Raw genomic sequence first — 14,806 nt, forward strand, 5'->3', positions numbered from 1 at the left:
TTGTATGGGAGCCCCATTTAAATATTTGTATTATTCTGTTTTTAGTATTTGTTGTTATAGCGGCAACAGAAATACATCATCTGTGAAAATTTCAACTGTCTAGCTATCACGGTTCATGAGATACAGCCTGGTGACAGACAGACGGACAGCGGAGTCTTAGTAATAGGGTCCCGTTTTTACCCTTTGGGTACGGAACCCTAAAAAGCAACATTAAGATAGAAAACAAAACTTAAAAAAATAAACCGTAGAATTGCTGTGTGCGTTGCAGCACAACCAAAGGGTTCTGGCTCAGTTATACACTCCGCTCTTTCGAACGAAGCACTGGTAATTCTGCTAGAACCCAGGTCACTAACAGACTATCAATATATAAATTATAATGTTATAATAGTAATGAATAATTGGCCTATTTCTATAAGTACCATCGTCCAAACTGTTAACTGACAATTCGTATAATAAATTTAAGAGTATTACTATTAGTACTAAGAACATACACATCATAGTCTCATAGCTTCCCTCGTACGTAACCCCCTATCTCAAATATAGCATCACCCAATTTGCCGCCAAACAAGCTCGTTGTCGGGGCACAACTTAACCTCCATTAGGCCGGGAATGGCGTCACTGCCAGAATAGGCACCTCCCACGGCTTCCTACTTGACATTTGCTCCGGTCTAGGTTTTATTTTATGCCTAGGTGGTCCTATTTGGATAATAGAGTAAGTGAGTTCGTTGAGATTAAGATGAGATCATGTGTGAAAAAGTACGAACAATATTGATAAAGATCTCAGAATTTCCAGTTTTGCAGAGCACGACCATCGCTGCACATATTGCCTTAAACGACTTAAAATTTTATAAAGTCCGTTTAAACTGAGAATACTTAAGTAGTGATTAAAAATAAACTTAACTCCACAAACATAATGAAAGTAGAAGATTATCTTTGAATAAAATGGATTACCGAAATGTCAAAATTAGAAAGAATCGTACCTAATCATAATCATCGTAAATACAGATAAATAAAAAGACCAAAATTATCTCAAATTTACAGTTTTTCAAAGAGTTCCACATCCGCATCTTTGACTTCAGCTTACGAGTGTTCTCTTATATTCATATTCTTTTCATTCATTCTTGCATTTCTTATTTAGGTATAGGATAACTCGCATTATTTGGTGAAACGCCTAATTCGGTGATACAAGTTTTGAAGCATGACACCCAGGAAAGCTAGTGAATTAGGGCCTTTTAAATGGGACCTCACGGCTTCACGGCTTCGGCGGCTCGGCTTTGCCGTGAGGCCCATTTATAAGGCACTTAGTAGCCATTATATTTAGAAGACAGCATCCGAACTTTGAATTTGCAATTTCGCCTAGTCAATTGGACAATTCTTGACATATGGAGCGATATAAAAGCCAGATTTACACCATGGAACGCGTGTTTTTAATTTTAAACCATTGAATGTTATTTTGATTGCCACTGTAAAGTCTACGCACACAGCACACACAAACACACGCGCCTTGATACTGACCAGATGCCGCATTGATTACCTTTCGGCATTTTAATTCGGCGATCTAAAATTCGTAACAAGCGGTCTGGTGCTAGTGAATGGTTTCGAGGATTTTGAGAGTCAATATTCAAGATCTTTATTTGGCCTAGCAACAAAAACGCTTTTGAATAGTCAGTAGTCAGTACTTAACAAACATCATCTAAAATTATCTGAGCAATTTGTGGAACTGCTGTAAGGATGTCACCAACAGACCATTAGCCTAGTGTTTCACTTAACAATACCACGCGTGCGGAGTTTCGCAATGTTAATTACTTTCTTATTGGACTATAATTAATTGTCGATAACAAACCTTAATAATTCAAATTTAAAGTTCAAATTCAAACCTGTATTTGGATTTTACGAAATAAGAAATGGTATTTCAAGCGCATTGTAAGGACCAACCACTATAAAAGTGAATTTCAGCTACCTATAGTTGTTACTAACCTTAAGGTCACACATACTCTGGTTGGCTCATTCGATATGCTCGGTAAAAGATAGGAATGGTTAGGTCGAGATAGCATTACAATAAGACTGAGACGAACAATGAGGAATGCGGTCTGTGGACTTATAATTGATACAGATTAGAATAGCGCTGAGATAACTAATATTGACAGGTTCTTTATACAAACAGTGCAGGGGTCACATATTGCACCTTACTTATTTTCATATCTGACGACGCGATACACCACTGTGGGCTATAAATTTTTAACAAACAGAGATCGCTCTTACATATTCGAGTAATGTTAAGTGTGATGACACAGATATTTGTTCCTGAGTCATGGATGTTTTCTATGTATTTAAGTATTTATAATATTTATATCCATACTAATTTTATAAATGCGAAAGTCTGTCTGTCTGTCTGTGTGTTCCCTCTTCACGCTTAAACCGCTGAATCGATTTAGATGAAATTTGGCATAGAGATAGGTTGAGTCCCTGAGAAGGACAGGATAGTTTTTATCCCGAAAATCATCCCTTAAGAAAGTAAAAAGCGGGGTGGAATTGAGATAATTAATGAAGTGTCTGCTAATTTGTGTGCATAAGAAGGCTCAAGGTCACGCAAAGGGCAATGGAGAGAGCTATGCTCGGGGTTTCTCTGCGTGATAGAGTCAGAAATGATGATATCCGCAGTAGAACTAGGGTCACCGATATAGCTCGCAGAATTGCAAACCTTAAGTGGCAGTGGGCGGGGCACATTGCTCGCAGAACTGATGGCCGGTGGGGCCGGAAGGTTCTGGAGTGGCGTCCGCGTACCGGAAGACGAACTGCCGGTAGGCCTCCAACGAGATGGAGCGACGACCTGGTGAAAGTCGCGGGAATTCGGTGGTTGCGAGCGGCACAGGATCGGTCGGAGTGGCGAGCCTTGGGGGAGGCCTATGTCCAGCAGTGGACGTCTATCGGCTGACATGATGATGATGATGATGATGAATATGCTCAAACTGAATAATTGCTATAAGACTTTCTCCAGGCGCTATTCTTACTCTAGCTGGGGTTACCAAGTACAAGCAGACGAAGTCGCGGGCAACAGCTAGTATTATATATATCGTTGTCTGAGTACCCACAACACAAGCCTCCTTGAGCTTACTGTGGGCTTAGTCAATTTGTGTAAAAATGTCCTATAAAAATAATAATAATGGCGACTATGGGAAGCTATTCATTCGCTGCCAGTAGTTTCAGTACCTACAAAGTCTATGTACCTAATGTAGGTAGGTGTGTAACGATTATGAGTATTTACCTACAAAGTTTTTCGCTTTTGCCAGTTAGCGCAATTCGTTAAATCTTTTCGAGTTCAATTTTGACAAGCGAGAGCGTCTGCATTTCAGTATTATTTCTCGTTCTTTTAGGAAACTCAATCAATTGTACCTATAGTTGTTTTGTATATCGAAATATAGAGTACATATATCTACTCTACCTACGGCTAAACTTCACTGTTTTAAAAATAAAGTAATCTAAAGTTTCAATGTACTCGTAACCAAAAGTTTCAACAGACAATTAAATACAGCTTGTATGCGTCAGCAAAGGAGTCAATCGCATGTCCTCTTAATATTTAATTCATGCCATTCATTGTTTACTGCCTCGTAACTGTAAGTATAAACAGTATTATAACTTATCCTAAAGAACACGAGAATGCCTACCGGTAACCAAATGAAATATATTATTACATCATCATCATCATTTTAGCCTCCTCTCGCCCACTGCTAAGTATAGGCCTTTCTTCGTAAGCCACATATCCCCGGTCCTGGGTTAGTTTAGTAGCAGAAGTGCCTCGCGATCTTCCGAATGTCGTCCATCACGTAAGAAAATCAAAGTACCAGTAAAACTGAGTTTTCGTTGGAATGGTACAAGCATAGAGTAACTTATACTAGAGCGGTACTGTCATAGTAAATTTTGTAACCCCAGTAAATTCACTGCCATCTGTCGACACACTTTAAAACTAAAAATAAATATTTATAAAAATACGATAAAATGGATTTAAATATGGATAAATGATTTTTTTATTTGCATTAATTATTTTTATATGATTTTGACCCATGTTCTTTCACTGGTATGCGTTAAAATTATAAATAACAAACGAAACAGTCAACGCCCTCTATACGAGTGTAGGCCAAAACTAGTGGCGCCATCTGATCGAGAATCAAATTTTCGTGATTTTCGAGGCACGTTTTTTCCTTAGACTGTATCCATCTATTACGGAGTTATATCTATCTTTGGTACAAGTAAGGTGTAGGTACTCGGGTAATACCGAAAAGTTCGAAGTTTCGGCTAATTCCAACTCTAATGTTGGAATTATGGGTAATTTTCGGAATAAGCCGAGATTCTAAAGTAATAGGAATTACTCGAATACAAGATAATATAAGACATAAAATTATAATTCTACGCCCTAGCCCTATATGTGTCTCGCCGAGTTTCTTACCGGTCCCATATTGGGATACCCTCATACAATTTAGGAGGGATTTAAATCTTCTCGGGTCAGAGGTGTAGGGGCGTAGCTTTATTTGACGTCCATAAGCACATTGTAATATGCCTACTTGAAAAATCAACTATTATTATCCTTATAACGTTTGGTTTTCTAACTTACTCGTCGATTCCTCGGTTAAAACTAGTGAAAATACTGTGAATTTTAGCTGTAGCGTCGCTTGGTTTCATTTGATGTGTTTAGATTTGCATAAACTCCACGAACATCCTACGTAACAACGGTACATGAGGTACATCACGGCATGCATGCGTAGTGCCAAATGACTCAGACCTGGGCTTTTCTTTTCCTATTCATCGGGCTGTGTACTGCTGTCATTGGCTTGGGTTATAGTCTAAATCTAGCCTCCCAAGGGACTTAGAAGGGCAGTTTGATTCTCTATGGTATATTAGCGTTTATCCCGGTTGCATCATCCGCTATAGCTTCGGGGCCCAGGGTCCGGCATTCTCTTTACCATTGGCACGCATGTCATTTCTCGCAACGTTTAGTCAGCATCTCAAGAGCTTTCCCCCTTTTTCGGGCCCAAGCGGAGGCGGCATAGCAGTTTGATACTAGAGAGCTACTAAGAGAATGTCATAAATAAAAAAATTAAGGATAAAAGGAACGTTACAAAGTCAAGAGGTTTAAATAAATGATAAAAGGAACGTCACAAAGTCGAGAGGTTTTAATAAAGGATAAAAGGAACGTCACAAAGTCAAGAGGTTTTAATAAAGGATAAAAGGAACGTCACAAGGTCGAGAGGTTTTAATAAAGGATAAAAGGAACGTCACAAAGTCAAGAGGTTTTAATAAAGGATAAAAGAAACGTCACACTCAGTGTTATTAAATAGTATGTACCTATCAAATAAGTGACTGATATTTACATCCCGCAACGAAAATCACATGGCCTCTTAGTTAATACGATTAAGTTGACAATATGGGCCAATCACCTCACTGCCCTAACCTCGGATTTCAGGTGGTATTTGTCAATATCAAGGTGAAAACATCCTTATGCAATAAATATTAAAGTTGACTTTCTAACACAAAAACACGGGGAACCTGAAGGCTTTGATTAACTTGGATCAGACGACACCATCCTTTTATTCTATGAACACAAAAGGTATAAAAGGATCGCGAAATACATCGTATTACGTCGGAGATAAGCCCACGAAATGGTAAGGAAATGATTTAAGAATGCAGTAGAGCCTCGATTATCCGCACCCTCAATTTCAAAGCTGAACATACCTAGTCCCATAAAAACACATTTCGATTAAGTAAGTATCCGAACTTTTGATTATCCGAATTAGTCTCAGTCCCAATTAGTTCGGATAATCGAGATTCTACTGTACTAAGGACAGGTTGCATTGCATTGCACCACTCACAGTAAACGAACTATCCCCTAGCTAGCTAGATAACTGTCAAACTTTTCATACAAGCACATTTTAATGTATATCGAGTACTACGAAACAAGTGTAGGTACTGTGACAATGTGCATACCCTACACTGACACACAGGGACAATGTACGGCACACGTCGTTGGCAGGCGGTTTGGTACAAACAAATTCACCCGTTATCAATGCTATGAACAGTATATAATAACTTCTAAACTGTTTATGTTAAAATTATAAAAAAAAATATTAATATAAAATTACAAATTAAATTAAATTCATTTGTTTACGATTCATGTCCGTCTTTGGGTCACAAATGTACATATGTGTACCAAATTTCAACTTAATTGGTCCAGTTCTTCCGGAGAAAATAGGCTGTGACAGACGGATAGACAGACAGACAGACGCACGAGTGATCCTATAAGGGTTCAGTTTTTTCCTTTTGAGGTACGGAACCCTAAGTCTGTCAATTGAGGAGACCTCCACACTACGCTAATGTAAACTCATTGATTGATTGAAGTCATCAGCTGCGAGTCGCTGGACCATGAAATCTGAGCGCAGCACGGTAATACCGTCATGGTACATTGGGCCGACTGGGATTGCATGTAAATACGGTCATATCTATACTATTGATAGGGAGCACAAAGGAGAATCACATGTTATCTGAAAGATAAATCGATGATCTTCGTATTTGTCAAAGAAACATGAAGTGACAAATGTGAGAGTAAGTGAGAATATAAATTGGATAGTAAAATAGACATTGGATGTAACTAAATGCCGAATATTTATATGGAAGTATGGAATAAGAATAGGTTATCTAAATTGTATTTATATAACTAAAAATTAGAATATTTATTTAACTTCACTAAAATCCTGTACGATTAATAGTTAGTCATCAGTTTGCTATTTTCAGGAACTATTTTATCTGCTCTATTATACTGAGCAACTTTTACTATGGGAGCAACCCCGAAATCGCGAAAAAATTTTTGGCTGTTTCATACATTTTGGCTGGTCCATTTTCTATGGGAGGGTAATATTTTTTCCTGGCACCTTCCAGGCAACGGGTATGCACTTATTTTTTTGCCACCCTTAACCACGACATACATACATATGAACGGTCTCTGGCAATTTTCGAAGCTATTTCAACGACTTTGGTTACCATGCGGATCTCATTTGATCAAAGATGTCTCGTTCAGTTTACATGAAATAATTGAAAACAAAGGAACGTCTAGATAGCACCACAAGGTGATAGGGCTATCAGACAATATAGATTATCCACAGGCGAGGCTGGGTGCGGCTAATGGCTACGATAGCACACTTATAACTGATCATTTTGTACACCTTATGCCATTGAAATAAGGTCTAAGATTGGCCAGTCGGCTGTGAGGATTAGCGCACGGAGAACCGGTATAACGTGTAACATTTGTTATAATTATGACTATAGTCGTTAGCTTTCAAGCTGGCCCCTAAGGGATAACTCTTTGTCTATTGTAAGTGAAACCCTTATTTGCATTAAATAAAACCGGACAAGTGCGAGTCATAGTCGCCCACCGAGGGTTCCGTACTTTTTAGCGGCAATAGAAATACATCATCTGTGAAAATTTCAGCTGTCTATCACGGTTCATGGGATACAGCCTGGTGACAGACAGACTGACGGACAGTGAAGTCTTAGTGTCCCGTTTTTACCCTTTTTTTTTACCCGGAACCCTAAAAATGGTTGAGGCCGTTTTAACCGGTTATTGAATTACCACTATGGAGATTGCAATAAGGTTCAAAATGAACAAACAGAAAAATGATTTGCGATTTCTTGTGTGGCCCCTCGACGGTTACTAAGTGTCGGCGAGTCGAACGCTATAGAACCAGTCTAAAATGTGTCATCGAGATGCGTAACAAAGGCGCGTTATCGGAGAGCGCACTTGCGCTGGTTTTTTGAGCGTTGGACTAGCCCGCGCTCAGGTGCCAATTAGAATTATACGCCAATGGCTGACCCTTTTTTTACAAGGTAGTAGCACGTGCGGTTTTACTTAACCATAGACAAAGGATTAGCCGTTCGGGACCAGTTAATACAAATCGAACGACTAAAGTATTGGTTTATAGGGAAAACCTTTGGTACAGGCAAAGATAGATATAACTCCGTAATAGATGGATACAGTCTAAGGAAAAAACGTGCCTCGAAAATCACGAAAATTTGATTCTCGATTAGATGGCGCCACTAGTTTTGGCCTACTCTCGTATAGAGGGCGTTGACGGTTTCGTTTGTTATTTATAATTTTAACGCATATCAGTTGAAAGAACATGGGTCAAAATCATATAAATAATATTTATCCATATTTAAATACATTTTAACGTATTCTTATAAATCTTCATTTTTAGTTTTAAAGTATGTCGATAGATGGCAGTGAATTTACAGTGGTTACAAAATTTACTATGACAGTACCGCTTTATCTTATTATATCCTCTTTGGTACAGGTCATGGGATATTAGATTTTTTCATTTCATTTCATTTATTTAGCATATATAAGCATTACAGCGTTATACCAAGGCGCTTACATACTAGTCACATCAAATAACATTTTACGTAACTTCCATAGACTTGTGATGCTTGTGATAGTGTTTGGTTCTACTTATTACACAATTCTGTCCTCACAATGATCTTGAAACCAAAAATTGAACCAATTCCTGAGGTCCGATTGAGCTAAAATATAGCATAGGGTCTGCTGTGCTGTAGCCGTCTGTTCCCTCTCGCTTTTTAAGGAGTAGCCAGGGGTCAATTGAGTGGTTTTGGGTGTTAGATTAGCTTCGTTTGACATCGTGCTAAGCGTCATCGAGGCATACTATCTGCCAGTATGGACTAATTCAAAAGCTTGTAAAATACATAAGTAAATATACTATCTACATGTAATAATAAAATAAACCGATAGATTATCTTTTAGCTATAGATACGAGTGGGTACGATAGCTACGAGTAATACATGTACCTACAAGGTATCTGAAAGGTGCAAGCCTTATCACGTTATCAGTGAGTTGATAGCGATAACAACATTAACAACGAATCGATATGTCAGTCGATTTCCTTAAGAGTAGGTGTATGACCTCTAAACTTTTATGTACTGTAAATATTTCGATATAAAAATCATCGTCAACAGGGTTCATCCATTATTATTTTACGTTACACGAATTTCGAGGTTTCATGACCACCGCAGAGCGCAGCGCGCCGCCGGGGCGTCGTTCAACATACGCCAAATATATGTTACTTACAAGAAATGTCAGGATTTTTAGGGTGATGTCAGGACATTTCATTCTTCCATATGGCAACCCTAATTTTGTGTAGTGTCCGGCCGAAACCGGATTTCTTGCCAAAACCGAAGGTTCCGTTTTGCTTTAGTTTCGGCCGAAACCGATACTTCGGCCGAAACATGATTTTTATGTCGAAACTGAAAATTCGGTCGGACATTAATTTTGTGTCTACTCCTAGCATTACATCGCCTGTACGTTATCAATTGTCTGAAATGAACATAATAATTTTACGATCGCCCAAATGAGCAGCGAGACAGGCCCAATTGGAACAACTGGGAATCAAGGACATTCGCAGACAGACGTTATTCATTTAACATATCACAGGCAAGTTCATCATAAAGACTGTCAATCTCCTTCCAAAGTTGGCTGCCTTTCCACTGAGAGGGAAATGAGGGGAGACGTGCGGAAATCAAGCAATAGAACAAATGATCTCACCGGAAATTCAGCGCTGTGTTTCTGGTAAGCATTATGCTGAGGCGGGCGGGACTGTTTCGTGGTAAACTTTATGTTTTAAATATATGTTTTGTCGTCCTACATTTGTATGAAATGTAAATAAGTTTATCACGAATAAATGCAATGATTCTGAATAGCGTTGGTTGTAAGCCACATATTTTCTCCGCTCCGCTGTATTACATTACAACCAATGCTATTGGTTGATTCCCGCACGTCTCCTTTCATCTCAGCCTCTGTGGAAATTAATTTACAGCCTGTGACTAGGACTAACGGTTTTCTTCATAAATTTCATAACTGCTATAGATCCGTTAGTATGTTAGGAGAGGTATGTTAAGGGGCCCAATTACTATCAGTCCGCCGGACGATATCAGCCTGTCAGTTAGATCAAAAATTTGACAGTTCCGAACAACTGACAGGCCGATATCGTCCGGCGGACTGATAGTCAGTGGGCCCCTTTATGCGGCTTTTTGAACTGCAAAATACAGTAACGCCATCTAGTGAAAGCTGTTCGCTACTTAGAGTCAATTGACATTTCGATACGTCTGTCATAAACACTTTGACCGGATTTATTTCGACCGGTATCTAAATTGAATTTCAGTTGACGGGTAACACTAGTGAAGTGCATGTCAAAGCGACTTACCAGTTAAACGGAGACTTCGTTAATATCCGGTCAAAACAATGATGAAGAATGCGACTTTGTATGGATCTAATAATGCTCGTGTAAAACAAAAAAGTTAAAAAATCAACATGGTGTTTGAAAAATCGATTTTTCTTTGCTAGGGAGTCTAGGGACACAAAATTAAAAGTGTTCTAAAAGTTGATTCATCCATAGTAAACGTCACTCTTTACTATTCCCTCATCTGTAAACATACTCAGGCATACACACTTGAAGGGGTCAATGACCCGATCAATGTTTTTTGCTCATAGCAATTACAACATCAATCAGGTTCGGTAAGAAAACGATTATTTTAGCAAACTCGTTTCTAGTTGAACACTCATTGAAAAAGCAATCCTGCTGCATGATGTTAAAGTTCACTTTATGGTAGACAGGAGAGTTATGCGAGATTCTGATGCTGCCGGATCATACATGTTTCAATTTGGGTGAAGAAAAGACAACTATAATTCTAGCAAGCTCGTTTCTCGCACTTTTTTATAGAAAAGCGATTTTATTGCATGGCGATAAAGTTCACATTCAAAGGAAATAGTGGATGATAGAACAAAAAAAAATTGGTAAAAAAATTAGATGCCACCTGTGCTGTCAAGGTTGATCATTGGTCATTGGAGCAAGTGTATAATGTCACAATTAAGTGGCAAGTATTATATCTTATAACAAGGTGTCTAAGGTTTAAAATATCTCCTTACTAGTTACTACACGTGTGTCACGTAACTAATTAATTACCTGCAAAAAGTCACTTAAAGTGGCAACAGGAACCCTATGTTGTATTTTTTAGGGTTCCGTACCCAAAGGGTAAAAACGGGACCCTATTAGTAAGACTCCGCTGTCCGTCTGTCTGTCACCAGGCTGTATCTCATGAACCGTGATAGCTAGACAGTTGAAATTTTCACAGATGGTGTATTTCTGTTGCCGCTATACTAATAAATACTAAAAACAGAATAAAATAAATATCTAAGTTGGGCTCCCACACAACAAACGTGATTTATTTGCAGTTTTTTGCGTAATGGTACGGAACCCTTCGTGCGCGAGTCCGACTCGCACTTGGCCGGTTTTTTTTTTACCACCAGTAATAGTACTCATTTAGTGTTGCAATATTTGTATTTGCAAACCAAACATACTTATTTAGTTCAGAATTTAGATTACTAAATATTGCAAAACCAAGTGAGATATGGAAAATTTATAGTTTCTTTACATTTGATAAAAACTGTAAAATTCCTCTGACCATGGCCCATTTCAAGTACACTAAAAAACAATTCAAATTGGTCACATTACATAGAAAAGGCCATACAAAGTAGCCCATTTTAGTTGCTATTCAGTGTATTTTACTGCTGTAAAAATGAAGTGACAGGTATATCTAATCAACACAAACACCGTAGGGCGGATAAGATAGCACAAAATAAACATTTTTTATATTAAGGCTATGCTTTATCAGTGTAATGATTAATCATCCTTCAATTTTATTTATGATAACAGGTATCAATGAGTTTATTACGCTAGGTGCCTTTTTAACACAAAAAAACCAAAAAATTTTTAGCATGACTGATGGTAAGCAGTATATGGATCTGCATTTTTTTTTATGTGATAGCAAACGAGCAGACGAGCTGCCTGCTGGGAAGCCGTCATCGTCGCCCATGGACATAAGCAACATCACAGGAGCATACTTGCATAGAGCTATACAGTATAATCTCACTAATCCGGCACAAATGCTGACAAAAGAGAGTCGGATTACTGGAAGTCTGGCAAATCTGGATATTATTGATGTGATTTTTAGAAAATTCTACTCTTATCTGGAACTCTATCTTATCTGGGCGAAAATGTAAGCGCATATAGTAAATTAGGACGTCAAATGAGCATTTGTATCCCAATTTTAGTGCTGGATTGGAACGCAATGGAAAAGAGCATGATCGGCATCCGAAAAGCTGACCGTATGAAAAATACTATCACAACACAGAAGATGAGTGCTGGATTACTGGGTATACTGGACCATTGAAGTGCTGGATTATCGAGATTTCACTGTATTACAGAAACTAGTCTTTCCACTGAGGTTGAGATGCATATGTGCAACAATCAACATGGGTCGTAATCCAGGGAATTGGGCTAAATGAACGCGACAAGCGTCAGCCTGCCTGCTTCCAGCCGGGCGTCCCTACACTACATCTACATGGGTCGAGAAGAAACGTGGATTGAACCCCGCATGTCTCCTCTCATCTCCGCCAAAAGGGACAGGCAGCCTCAAAGGTGATAACGTTATCTGCGATTAAATAAGTAGACAAGTGCAATATGCGATAGTTATATTTTACATCTTTAACAAAATAGCAGCTCAAATAAATTGTAAGCGGTATGTTTACTGGTATATTTAAATATGTTATAACAATATGTAATAAGTAACATTTTTCTGTTTGATGCTTCACAATTCTTTAATTCCAGCATTTAACATGTATAGTTCCATGTTTGTCTGGTAAAGGTGCTATTAAGCTTTAAGCTTGCTATTTGTATAATTTTGTTTTTTGTGCAATAAAGTTTACTTAAATAACAACAAGTGTTGGTAATTAACATAAACTTTCATGTCATCACAGTTATGTTAATGATGATGGTAATTATCATATAAATAATTGATTGAGACACTATTAATAGATGATGCTATTTTTATAACTTGTTTAGCATATTTGGGTATAATATTTTTTGTATAACTATCTTATCTATCTAACTCTTCACTTTTTGAAATTCCACACCCCAAACCACGCACCATAATCTTCTGGGTATCTAGTTATATAAACAAAACTACATGTTCTCCACAGAATACTTAATATATAACAGATACACACTGGAGAAAGATGCCTATTTATTCACACAATCGCAAGTGTCGCAACTGCCACTGTAATCATAAAGGCAGAACAAATGTGGAATGTAATTAACAAACCTACTAAAATAGACGAGTTAACTGTTTGTTCCAGTCTACTGAACTCACATAAAAACTAAAAACAATACTTTATGTTTGAAAACAATGTGCACTTACCTTGCGGAAAGCGAACAGTTCATTTTGAAGCTTCTGTCTCTCGGCGGAGGGCTGCTGGCCCTTCCCTCGGATGAACTTTAGCATCCTGCCGGCCTGCAACAGAAACACCACTTAGCACCACACCACAAACACCAGAGCACCACCCCACACACCCCAGCCTACCATTATTGAACGCTACGCACGACACTGCCACACCGACCGGCATCGAGCAGCCGACTGACTAACCGCGACCCAAAACATCGCTTGCCTAGCCCCTACGCGATAAAAACACTTCATTCCGCAAGAATCACCAGATAACCGACTCACCGATAAACCAATCGATACACCGCACACTTTTATGACATGGAAATTCAAGAATTCCAAAATCCAAACGAGATAATCATCGGTACAGAGGCAACGCCTGTCTGAGGTTATATGCACGATATTAGAACTTGTATTCGCGGTACTTCATTCACTAAGATAACGCACGTTTGATGAAAACACCACTTTACGTACCTTGAGACGACAGTTTGAAGAGTTTTAGTGATAAAATCCAAAATTAGAGGAATGACAACTCACAAGCGGCGTCAGAAATACACACAAACATGAATAATAGCATGCATTCACATTCACGGACGCACGCACGCAACGCAACACACCCACACTAGCGATGTGACGTGACTGACTGGAATGGAATGTTGCCATAGACAAATCCCATATTAAATTGATTTGTTAAATACCATTTATTTATTTATTTCTCAGTACATTTAAATTATATAATATATTTTTCATTTCATTTTTATCCGCTTTATTAATATATTAATATTATATATTATTATGAGTTTATGAAAATTATAATTATTATTAATATAAAATATATTTTATTATTATTAAAGACCTCCCGACGAGTATAGTATAGTATAGGCCTCCTCCATTTCTCTCCACTTTTTCCTATCTTGGGCGACTTTTGTCCAGACGTCGTTTGTAAACTTTGTAAGTTCGCCCGCCCATCTTTCTAAAGGGTGACCTCTTTTTTTAGCGAGGGGACTAGCCCATGTTAAGATTCTCTTAGTTCACCTTTCTTTGTCTTGACGTGCAACATGTCCAATTAAGCTTTTTGTAGTGGGTTAGAGCGTCAATGAATTTTACCTTCTTCCTTATCTCGGTACATGTCGTTGCGTCTCTGAGTTTTGGGCCTACCGCGAACCACGTTCGACGTGTTACCTCTCGGTCGCACTTGTAAATTCCTGACAATGTGACAGGGAGGCAAAACGTCGAACGTGGTTTGCGATAGGTCCTCAGATTAAGAATGCTTCTCTGCTTGATAAAAATACCATGAGGTTCTAATTATTGACCTTTAATCTCCCTAATTTGAGGTAAATCTTTTTGCACTGGTAACACTGTATATGGGAACGTTCCGAAACCATAGTTCACGTTTAATTTTAATTTTATTGAAACATTATGAAGAGGTGTGTTCTTTTATTTTTCTTATTATAATTCAGTGTTTATTCACAAA

General features: G+C 38.3%; 1 protein-coding gene across 5 annotated transcripts in view; it reads right to left on the reverse strand.

Annotated features, from left to right (window-relative positions):
* LOC134744047 (lethal(2) giant larvae protein) overlaps positions 1-13,980 on the reverse strand; it is a 74,270-nt gene extending 60,290 nt beyond the window's left edge. For 3 of the 5 annotated variants that reach the window (XM_063677703.1, XM_063677706.1, XM_063677707.1), the window contains exons 1-2: positions 13,474-13,610; positions 13,312-13,404 (exon numbers count right to left, since the gene is read on the reverse strand). In XM_063677703.1, the coding sequence (XP_063533773.1) occupies positions 13,312-13,404; positions 13,474-13,476 (96 nt within the window). In that variant the 5' untranslated portion in view covers positions 13,477-13,610. The other 2 variants (XM_063677705.1, XM_063677704.1) reach the window with 2 other exon arrangements.
* Positions 13,981-14,806: the final 826 nt, after the last annotated feature.

The sequence above is a fragment of the Cydia strobilella genome, chromosome 9, assembly GCF_947568885.1.
Source record: "Cydia strobilella chromosome 9, ilCydStro3.1, whole genome shotgun sequence".
Lineage (NCBI taxonomy): Eukaryota > Metazoa > Arthropoda > Insecta > Lepidoptera > Tortricidae > Cydia > Cydia strobilella.